This window comes from Helobdella robusta, assembly GCF_000326865.2.
Source record: "Helobdella robusta unplaced genomic scaffold HELROscaffold_28, whole genome shotgun sequence".
NCBI classification, from domain to species: Eukaryota; Metazoa; Annelida; class Clitellata; order Rhynchobdellida; family Glossiphoniidae; genus Helobdella; species Helobdella robusta.
The window spans coordinates 2,381,337-2,393,383 of NW_008704435.1; the positions used below are offsets into that span (position 1 = coordinate 2,381,337).

General features: G+C 31.7%; 2 protein-coding genes across 2 annotated transcripts; both read right to left on the reverse strand.

Moving 5' to 3' along the window:
* Positions 1-1,032: 1,032 nt before the first annotated feature.
* Positions 1,033-6,002, reverse strand: HELRODRAFT_80798 (hypothetical protein; the record flags this gene model as incomplete). Its single annotated transcript, XM_009020676.1, has 7 exons — positions 1,033-1,226; positions 2,177-2,302; positions 4,003-4,116; positions 4,343-4,456; positions 4,522-4,639; positions 5,215-5,334; positions 5,898-6,002. Coding segments are annotated over 7 exons (891 nt in total), but the record flags the coding sequence as incomplete, so codon positions are not given.
* A 2,642-nt stretch (positions 6,003-8,644) lies between these two features.
* On the reverse strand, positions 8,645-10,825 carry HELRODRAFT_174134 (hypothetical protein; the record flags this gene model as incomplete). Its single annotated transcript, XM_009020677.1, has 3 exons — positions 8,645-8,965; positions 9,033-9,237; positions 10,665-10,825. The coding sequence occupies 3 exons, from the start codon at positions 10,823-10,825 to the stop codon at positions 8,645-8,647; spliced, it is 687 nt and encodes a 228-aa protein (XP_009018925.1).
* Between the last annotated feature and the right edge of the window lie 1,222 nt (positions 10,826-12,047).

A 12,047-nucleotide genomic window follows, 5' to 3' on the forward strand; every position in this document is an offset into this window, starting at 1 on the left:
AAAATTTCAAGAACGTTTCGGAAATCATGAGACGCGTCAGAAATTTTTGTACGTTCAGAGTGTATTAGAGAAAAAAATATATAAAAAATTAATATTTCTTTATATTTTTCTATATTATTGATCGTTATAGTCAATGAAAACACTTAGCAAAACCATTCCTAACCATTTTTAGTCTGACATTCACTGTCATAGTACCCAGTACCACAGGAGCACTTGTAAGAGTTAGGAAAGACATAGCTGCACGGATGGCCGTTACAAATTAACCCCTCACTTCGACATGGGTCTGAGATTGGCGGGAGATTTGAAACAGTTTCAATTTTGTGGAATAACTTTTTTTTATTTTTATACAAAAATAATATTGTTCAACGTAATGTGTTAATGCGAAATGCGACTCTTTCGAGTTGTTTTTGACTCCTTGCAATTTACATGATATCTCATAATTTTCTAGTTTTTTAACTTGTTCTGGTGATTATATTAAAAAGGTTATGAGGCATCTACTAAATCATGCTCGCTTGACTGCTTACCTACACAGATTATTAAGAAGTATGCTGACCTGTTTGTGCCATTTTAACCTTTTTTTTTATCAACTCTGCCTTCTTTCTATATATAATAATGATGAAAATCACGGCATGTTCGGCGTTAGTTAACTTTCAATTTAACTTTTCGATTTTTCTAACGGTTGATTGTAAATCCTTTTCAAGTTTCTTTATTTCAAAACCAAAATTTTTGTTTTTTTTTTTAAGAAACTTAAAAATGATTTACGATCAACCGTTAGAAAAATCGAAAAGTTAAATTAGAAGTTAACTAACGCCGAACATGCTGTGATTTTTATCAATAATAATTGCATTTCTATATATTCGCAAAATGTTAACAAAAACAAATAAACGAAACAACAAATATGCGAACGAACGAATGAACGAACAAGCAGAGAAACAAACGAACGAACAAGCGAACGAATGCTTGACGTGCACTTACGTGTAAACCTGGTAGTTATTTGTGTTTTTAGCATAACATTTTCACGCGAAACAATTACTAAACACACACACACACACACACACACACACAACACACCAACACACACACACACCAACACACACTTCTTAACTCGCAATATTGTCCAAGATAATTCCGGGAACATTGGCAGGCGAACGTTTTTCGATCGATCGAGCTCACACACTCACCCCCATTCTGGCAGGGATCAGACGCGCAAGGGTTGACCTCCACACCTGGAAATGAAGAAATGAAAAATAAAAATAATTTCCGAATTATGGGAAAAATAAACTAATTTATCTATTTTTTTTCATTTAAATTTTCATTGTAGATGTGAAATTAAAATTTTCAGTAAAATTATTTTTAACAGTCGTTAAGGAATTTAAATAAGAACAAAAACCGACAGATTTGGTTTCATTCAAAATTGTTTACAAATAATTTATATGTTTTGTAAATATATTTGAAAATGAATAATAAAGTTTTAAAATAAACAAATAAAAAATAATAAAAAATAATAAATGAAATAAAATAAAAATAATTTTCGATTTATAGAAAAAAAAACTAATTCATCTACTTTTTTTCATTTAAATTTTTATTGTAGATGTGAAGTAAATATATTTGAAAATGAATAATAAAGTTATTTCAATTATTGATATTATTATTATTATTACTACGGAAATTTATATACAGGGCATTTTAATTGTTGGAACTCAGAAGCGCTACTAAATCATAGACTAATAAGACGGACGTTTATTGCACAGATAAAGAAGATTTAAGCTGACTTCGAAATTGTAAATATGATAGGTCAGGGTCACGTAGACCAATGTAGGAATGAATTATCGTTGATTGACTCATAAACCTCCACTTAAAACTTCATATGCATTTTTTTAAATTCCATTTATTCGCAAAAAAAAATTTAATTATTTATTAATTAATTTTGTTTGTATGAAAAATGTTTTAGTATATTGTATTGTATTGTAGTATATTGTATTGTATTGAATTGTAGTATATTGTATTGTATTGTATTGTAGTATATTGTATATAATGGGTGGGGTTCTTCTCGCTTTCAAACCCGATGACTGCAGCATCAGTGCTAGACACTTTAGCCATTATGCCATCGCGTTGCCATACTACTATCAACAACTCTGTGAGCGGATTTAAAAAAGTTTCATGAAATAAAATTTACTTTTTATGGAACAATGGACGCCGTAAAATGGTGGTCTGCATATGCAGCGGAAGTTCTCATCATCAACAACAAGGCATGTGCCTCCATTCTTGCAAGGGTAGGATGAACAGCTGTCTGCCAGCTCACCTGTTGTGAGTCAGTTCATTGTTAGTTCATTGTTAACATCAACAAAACAGAGTGCATGGTTATCAGTAACAGCAAAATCGCCCCAACCTGCTCCATAATCATTAACGGTAAACAGGTGAAACAAGTCAACAGCTTCAATTATCTCGGAAGTCTGATTACCTCAGATAGTAAATGGGATATGGATATCAATAGAAAGATAGCTATGGCGAGAGATGCATATTCTCAAATGAAAAACATCCTCACCAACAGTAAAATTAGAATAGCAACAAAATTAAAACTGTTAGGATGTTACATTTTTCCTATGCTAACTTACGGCTCCGAGTCCTGGACAATTTCTAGAAAAATGTAAAAAAAGATTAACGCTGCTGAGATGAGGTTTTTGAGGAGAATTATGAAAATTGTTTGGACCTCTCATACTTCGAATGAGGATGTATTAAAACAGTCCGGTTATGAAGAGGGAAAATTACTATAGATAATCCGACGGGGGCAGTTAAAGTGTTTTGGCCACATCATGCGGAAGGAAAGAATGGAAAATCTAACAACTACTGGAAAAATTGCAGGGAAAAGAGATCGCGGTCAACAACGAACAACATTCGTGAAGTCCTTGTGTCACTTGTTGAATATCACCACATTTCAACTCTTACAAAGTGTTAAAGATCGGATTTCGTGGAGGTCGATGATCGCCAATGTCATGAAAAGATAAGGCACGAGAAAGAAGAAGAGGAAGAAGAAGTCGTGTAATTCAAAATACTATTTCACTATTCGTCATTCGGAGTATTTCCAACTTATATTCCAACTTATACTCAACAGTTTTTAACACCGAGGTTTAATTACTCTGTCAAGTTTGTAAATTTTATTTACCAAAAATCATTTTATTTGATATTTAATTTACCACAAATTTTTCTTTAGCGCTTCTATAAAAAAAGGTGAATAAACAAAGGAACACAACTGGTGTAAACACCCATTAACCAACACAACACATCACAGCATTGCATGTGATATGCGGGGATTTCTTCACATTCGAACCTGGCTACTGCTACATCAGTGTCAGGCACATTAACCGTTACACCGTCGTAAATAATAATAAAAATAATTTAATGATATAAAATAATAATATTTTGAAATCAACTTTTAATTTGGCATATTCTTCCAGAGTAGTGATTGTGACAGACGCAGTAGTAGTTGCCATCATCCAACATGTAACAGACCCCATTGTTCTGGCAGACGTTATTCAAACAGCGCTCTACAAAAATATTTTTGAATTACTAAATTTTTTTTGTCTTTTGAATTATTTAAATACATTTTTATCCTTATTTTATTTGTACTCAGGGAAAAATTTTTTTGGTAGCAGAATATAACGAAAATGACGAAATAATGGAGAAAAGAATTTGCTCATTGCTTTCTCAACTGCTAACCATTAACTTGATAATTATTGTTATGTTTCAATATTTATTAATAACTTCAATTGTAAATTATCGCTTCAATCAATCAATCAGCCAATCAATCATTTATTTATTCAACCAAGCAATCAATCATTCATTCAACCAAGCGATCAATCAATCATTCATCCAACCAATCAATTATGATTTGACTGAATGTAAATTTCGTTTCGCTGATAAAAAATCAATTAAAGACAGCACAATTAGTTACAAATTTAATTAAAAAAAACTAAAATAAAAAATGAAAAACTGTTAATTAACTGTGGAATTCGCAAAGTTCTCCTTCATAAATATCTGAACAGATGCATGTATAGCTGCCATCCCGTTCGTCGACACATCTGCCAAAGTTCTTGCATGGATTTGAAGTACACTGACCTAAATTTGGTTCGAAGGACCGCCGATATAAATATATCTAAAAAATGTAAACTTAAAGGGTTGACACAAGATTTGAGAATGTTTCAACTGTTTATTAAAAAATCTTGAACAAAATGACTCATGTTGAATAGGTGCTTTTAGTTAGAATTTATCGTTATGACTATCAAATTTCAAACTTGACAACATAAATTTATTATTAATTAAACAAAAAATATGAGAACTCTACTCCTAAATTGGCATCTATCTCCATAGAAAGAATCGGGACAGGTGCAGATGTGTTGTTCTGCATTCATCGAGCACATCCCTCCATTCTCACATCTGCTAACATCGCATGGTCCAGCTTTATTTGGAAAAGTTAAACAGAAAATTGATGTGCCATTTTGGATAATTTTGCAAAATATTTACTGATTAGTTCACAGTTTTTGCCAGCCAATCCTTCCCCACACAGGCATTCATAACCAGTCCGCACTGAATTGATACAGACAGCCCCATTCTTGCATGGCTTCACTTCTTCACAATAATCCTCCGGAACTAATTTTACGATTTTATATTTATCATTTTTGGCGAATGAATTTGTAAGTTTATTAATAATCGAATGATTAAAGATTTATCATATATTAGTACGTTCAGACAATTCATTTCAAGCTTTGGTCACCTGTTAATGAAGCTACAGTTGAAATCCTAGGGTATCTATTATTATTATTATTATTATTATTATTATTATTATTATTATTATTACTATTATTGAACAAAGTTGTTAGGGACACGTTGAATCGTATTTATATTAATCAAAAATTCAAAAGTTGGTTTGTTTTTGAAGCAGGATCTATCAGAATAGTCAGCTATTGACAGCGAAAAACAATATGAAAACGTCTTTGTATATCTATTATTTTTAGCCAGCTATCATTAAAAAACTATTTTGTTTCCTTAAAAAATTTCTTTAACGCAGATAGGATATCTCTCGCGCAAATGGAATAACTTTTACGCAGATAGGATATCTTTCTCGCATATAGGATATTTTTCACGCAGATAAGATATCTATCACGCAAATATATCTTTTGTTTAATCAGGATAAAATTAAAATGAAATACTTTTAACTTGGCAGTTGCTGCCAGAATACGGAGGCTTGCATCTGCAGGTATAGGACCAATAGTTTAGAGAACATTCACCGTCGTTTTTGCACGGATTACTCAGGCAGTGATCTGATTGATTGATGAACTTATTAATCAGATTAATTAATTAATTAACTAATTGATCAATTAATTTATTTATTTATTAATCAATTAGTTAATTAACCTGATTAGAGAAATTTCTAGTGTTATAAAGATCAATATAGGCAGATGAAGTGGAAAATATATTTGATATGTTGGCACCAACCGTCTGAAGTTTTTTTTATTACATACAGATTGACAATAGGGAAAAATTGAAAATTTGTGAAAAGTCGTTCATTTTTAATCGTATAAAACTCAAACACACCAAAATATAAAGATATAATTAATTAATTAATATATTTATCTAAATCGAAATAATTAATGGGGCGAATTTGAAACAAAAATAATTTAACAAAACACAAACAAAATTAGGCTTTAAAGATGGCATTTATGCCAAAACAACGCTGTTAGCCCTGTTACCATGGAATAAATACGAAATGCAAAAACTACGTTTTGTTGAGTCTATCGTTAAAAGACTACCTCAGCTGCAAATGGGCAGCAATTTTCAACAACCTTTGCATCAAAAAGCTATAGTTTGAAAACGTAGAATCACCATAACGAACCGTAAACTCTACAGTTAATTCCAGTGTACAGACCTTGACAATTGCATTTGTGACCCACCCTCGTGTTAGTGCAGTTTCCATGATTGCCGCACTGGGCTTTTCTGCAGTAATCTTGCAAAATGTTTTACACGTGTGGTAAAAGTTTATCTTAATTTTTTGTTCAGTCATAACTTGCTCGTTGGAAGGTTCTAAATTAAAATTTTCTTTAACTGTTATTTTACGGTTGCTAATATTATTACAAACATGACTATGCTCTCGGTAATCTCCAAATTATTAAATATTATACATCTCATTTGAATACACTTAAATGCAGACACTACGCAAGAGGTGGACAAACGTTTTGTTGTGAGGGTCGCATTGAGAACTATTTTATCTTTGAAGGGCCGCATATGTACTTAAATAGCAAAATTTTTCGACCCGAAAGAGAATTTTTTAAAAAATTGTGGCACTTTTTGGTCATAATGTCTTTTTTTTGGTGAACAAGGCCTTGCGGGCCGCTTAAAATAGCGTTTGCCCACACCTACCCTACACTCATATTCTGTGATGATCACAGCAGCAGCAGCAGAACTGGGCACTTTAATCATTACAAAACCCAAGTAGTAGTGTGTTTAAAGGATGAAATTTTTTACTTATCATTTCACATCTCCGTCCGGCGAATTGTGCGAGGCAGTCGCATTCGTAGTCTAACTTTCCTTTGTTTGTGATGGAACACTGTCTGGTGTTTTTCTGAATGCATGGGTACATACCGTTTTGACATTCGTCAAATGCTGTCGTGTGTGTGATTAAAATAATAATTAGAAGTTTCGGAGTTATAGAGCTTTTAAAGTAAATTCTTTTGAAATTCTAATCAATCCAAGTTGAATAATTACTATTGGTAAATTTGTTCATATACATATTGTATATAAAATAAAGATGAGTTAATCTATGTACCAGGTTTTGTGCGTATGTTTGTGTTTATGTATATGTGTGTGTTTATGTGTATGTATGTGTAAGTGCATGTGTATCTATATATGTGTGTGTGTGCGTGCGTGCGTAAAATCTATAAGTGTTTTTTTAAATTTTTGAAATAAATTAAAAAATAATATCTAACAATGACACTTATATCCTCCGTGAAATTGATTTTCGCACGTTTGGTTTACGCAGTTGTCATCGCATGGATTCGTACCTCAAAAAATTTTTCTCTCTGATTATTTACATTTTAATTTTTATAAAATTTAAAAAAATTTCAATAAGTAATTGTAAAAAGAGAATTTATATTGTTTTATGATCTACTACAAAAAGTTAAATTAAATAAATGAAGAAATAAAGTGACTTATTAAATTTTAATTAAAATATCAGGTTATGTCAGCGTAACTTTTAAAAAATAAAAATCCTTTAAAGTGTATGTACAGTTATAAAGTTTGATTGAGAAATCGACACCTGGTAGACTGTTGATGTTGATTGAAGCCACGAATTTTGTGTCGTATTCACCAGATGTTTCTAAGGAACATGGCAAAAACTTCAAACCACTACCGCGCGTCTCGATTGTGTCCGCTTTCACAGCTCCAAGTTCTGACTCCATTATTTTATTGTGAAATGCGGATGATGGAAAAATGTTTGAAGAAGATAGGTAGAGTTTAGTTATCACGTTGGAATCCAGCTTTATTTGTGAAAATTATTTTGAATTGGTTGCTTGATTTAAGAGTGTGGAAAGTTATTTTTGAATAAAATTATAACTCATTCATGATTCAGTTAAAGGTTAATAAGAGATTCGAGTAGTGAAATGTAGTTTGCCAGTCAGATTTACTTACCGCAAGAAGTGTTGGCGGATTCCTCACATCCAACAAGCAGTTGAGTTTTGTTCCTTCGTTCATCTTCACCCTCTGAGTTGTGTTGTCTGCCTTCAATATCAATGGACCTTTTAAGACATATCATTGTTTCATCAAGGGTAAGTTTGAAGTTTATTTATGTTGAATGAACAAGTACTGAAAACATACGTTTTTAGTCATTTTCATTATCTAATGAAGTTTCAATCCGTACTAACAAGCCACTAACTTTTGCATATTTTCTCTTTAATTTCTTCATATGCAAATGGTTCCTCGTCCAAATCTTTCCAAACTATTCGGCTGAATAGCGTCGCTTCGTTGATATCGGTCACTTCAAAAGATTCATCGACATTAATTGTTATCACCGATATGCCAGCATCCAACACTTTTTGTAACTGATTTTTAGTTTTGTCAGGTGATCCTGAATTCCCAGTGCTAAACAATACAGCTATTCGTTGTCTCAAAATGTCTTGCTTCAAGAAGGAGTCGTTTTTGAGCAAATAGGAAAAGGCATCGTACGTGTTTCGAGAGCCTGTGAAATTATTTTTGCAATTTATTTTATGAAAAAAACTCTGTACCAATTCAAATTTGTCAAACTTGTGTTATGAATTTTCATGTTGTTTATAATGTATCGGACTTCGAACCACGAATAAAGTTTTTTCATTTTTCTTTTAACCTCCGTTATGTCACTAAACTGTACAATTGAAAAGCGATTCATGTCACCATCAATACGATCTGAATATCTTGATGTCTCAGTCATTATTCTGTAGATGGCCTTCAAAAAGGTCGAGAATAATTTTCCTCCTGATTCGTCATTTGATCCATCGACTAGGAAGACGATATCCGATAACATTCTACAATCTTTAAATTTTTGGAAAGATTTTTAAAATATTATTTATTCATTTAAAATTGGAGTATGGAAATCACATTGTTTTATTTACAAAAGTGTTTATCCAGCAAGACGTCGAATCTCAAAATCCTGTTTACCGGTTTTGAAGAAAAGTGCTCCATTCATGAATTCCAGTTCATCTCGGCCATTCCTGAAGACTGTAGACCAAATTTCTGATTGTTTCACGGTATCGATCGGAAGTTTTTGGTAGCGTAAATGGATGGCGATACGCGCTGCTAGACCGTTGTGCAACGCTTTGTCCAAATCCTCATACAGTACATTAGACCAGTCAATTCCAAATTTGAGTTTAACTTCTGAATACAAAATGGGAAAATATTTTGGAAAATTAATTTTGGTTCCGTTCAGTATTTCTTCACTAATCTGAAATCGGTCACAAAAAATATAAGTTTAAAATTTCAATTCATTTGATATAAAATAATTGTCAAACCTGCCATAATCCGGTTCTAGATGCTCTAAAAATTTTATCCGTTCTACCAAACACGGATCTTTCGAAGGCAATTTTTTTCAAGAAAAGTCTATCATTTGAAAAAATCTGAGATGCTTGAATTTGTGAAACAACAGCGTCCAAAACGTCCAAGCTAATTTTTTTGGGCTCTCTTGTAAGGTCTAAACTATACACTACGTTGCATATGCTGAGAAAGGTTACGAGTTGGATAAAAGATCTAAGAGCAACGCAATACTTCATTATTTAGATATTTTTTAGTTATTTCACGTTTATTCAAGTAAAAGATAACTCGATTGAATTATCACAGAAAATTTTTTTAGTTTTTATCAATCCGAAAAGCTTCATAACAACCCTGAAGATTTGATTTATAATTCACAAAACTCGAGTGTTCAAGAGAGGTGTGAATTTTTTAAAACCATCCACACAAACAAATGTAGTTGAAAAATTTTTTCTTTGAAATTTATAATTATACTAAATGTTTATGTTATCATTTTCACAACAGTGAATCCTCAAACAAATACACCTACCTACGTGATGTCGATGCAATTATGCACATAATATTATTTGAAGTAGCAAAGCAAATAATTCTTCTCAAGTGAGCTGGGTTAGACCAAACACAAAAATTATATAACTATATATGTATATATTAAATCAAAACACACAACGCTAATTCAACGATGACGATAAAACTGAACGTATTTATTTAGAATAATTTTTAGAATGGGGAATAAATCCCTATATCTCCATAACTCACTTTTTATGCATTCTTTAAAAGTATTCCTCACACGTGTAAATAGGTGTGAATTCAAGCAGTACACATAATGCATGCGATAGGAAATGATTTCATTGCAATTGAATCCACTCAATGCAACACTATTGTCAGGCACCTTAATAGTCGTCATGGTGATACACTATACAGTATGTGTAGTATTACTTTTGATACTACGCAACAAATTCACATCAGATGGTAGTGCAAACGCACACATCATTTAGTTCACAGTACACGCACGCACACACTCACGCACACATGCACACACACACACACGCACACATACATACGTAAGTACTACCCACATCATAGCACATACACAAACATCTCAGTACACACACCACACACACACACACACACAAACACATACTACATACATCATTGTACATATACACATATCATAGTACACACACGCACACGCACACACACAAACTAACAAACATATACAATGTGAGTATTTGTAACTAATAAAAATTCTCATAAAGTATCTTAAAAATTTTCAAAATTGCCACTTGAAAAACACCTAATTTTCTAGACTATATAAATATATATTAATTATTATAATTAATTATTATAATTAATTATTATAATTAATTATTATTAATAATTATTACCATTTTTGTGATAATTTGGAAAAAAACAGTTTCAGGTTGTTAAAACTCGCTCCGCTCTAATGTCATTTGAAGTTGGGTTATTACAAGAGCAGTGTAATCTTTTCAAATCCTTTAATAACAATTTTATAGCAATTTTTCATTTTTCGTTTTTTTTCAAATAAAGACGAACTAGAATTGTTTCTTTCTTTTTTTCTCGTGCCTTATTCAAAAATGACATTGGCGACCATCGACCTCCACAAAACCCGATCTTGAACACTTTGCAAGAGTTGAAATGTGGTGATATTCAACAAGTGACACAAGGACTTCACGAATGTTATTCGTTGTTGACCGCGATCTCTTCTCTCTGCGATCTTTCCAGTAGTTGTTAGATTCTCCATTCTTTCCTTCCGCATGATGTGACCAAAAAATTTTAATTACCCCCGTCGGATTATCTATAGTAATTTCCTCTTTTCATAACCGGACAGTTTCAATACATCGTCATTCGAAGTATGAGAGGTCCAACTGATTTTCATAATTCTTCTCAAAAACCACATCTCAGCAGCGTTAATCTTTTTTCCCATTTCTTAAGAAATTTTCCAGGACTCAGAGCCTGGAGAAGATTGTTTACAATTGAAACTTGAAATGAAAATGACAAAATTAAGACAGGAATATTTTGAAACTGCGATAAATGATTTTAATATTTCATCTTTTGAGGTTAGAAAAATGTACTGGCTCAATAAAAAGTTAGAAATATATTTTAATAAACTTACGCACTCGAGTTACTCAAATGAAATATTAAAAAATATTTTTATTACGAATAGATAAAATATTCACAAACGAAAGAACATTGTCTTGATAATTCTGAATAATTTTTGGGTTGACAAAAAAAGTTAATTTATATTTATCTAAATTAAATTTTATACAGTTTTTCGTTTGAATGTAATTTTGGATGTAGGTGTAATTTTGGATGTATTTTGGATGGTATTATCAGAAAGCAATTCGAACACACAATTTCTCTTTGAAATAATTTTCCAGCTCTGTTCTACTTCAGGTCAAGCCTCATTGACGATTTCTGTGATTGGAGATATTTATTTGCAATCATGTTTATAGAACATAACATACATTTTATATTACATTCTATGTTATATTTTAGATGTATATATTTGCAATACATCGTCATTAGCGTAATATTGATTTTTTTTTCCTATTATTTTCTATTGTTATATTACAGTTTTCAGTTTTGAAACAATTTTACATTTGTATATGAAGCAGATCTGTATAGGTTTAGAGCTCTTTCTAGATTTTGAGAAGAATCAACAACACACAAGCTGCGTAAACGAATACGTGCTAAACGACACATCCCACACAAATGCATGTGATAGTCTGGCGTTTTTCTGTTGTATTTGAACCTGGTAACCGCGTAACAGGACCAGGCGACCTTAACTAAACTCAACAATGAAATGACATGTTTAAGGATGATACTGGCGACCCAAACTAAATAAGTCACTTAATTCAACAAATATTTGCTATTAAACAAAATAAATTATCATAATTAATATTAATAATTAAACTATTTTTATTTAATTTGAATTTCACCTCTGCAATATTTGAAGCTTGTCCATTCTGTAGTATTCT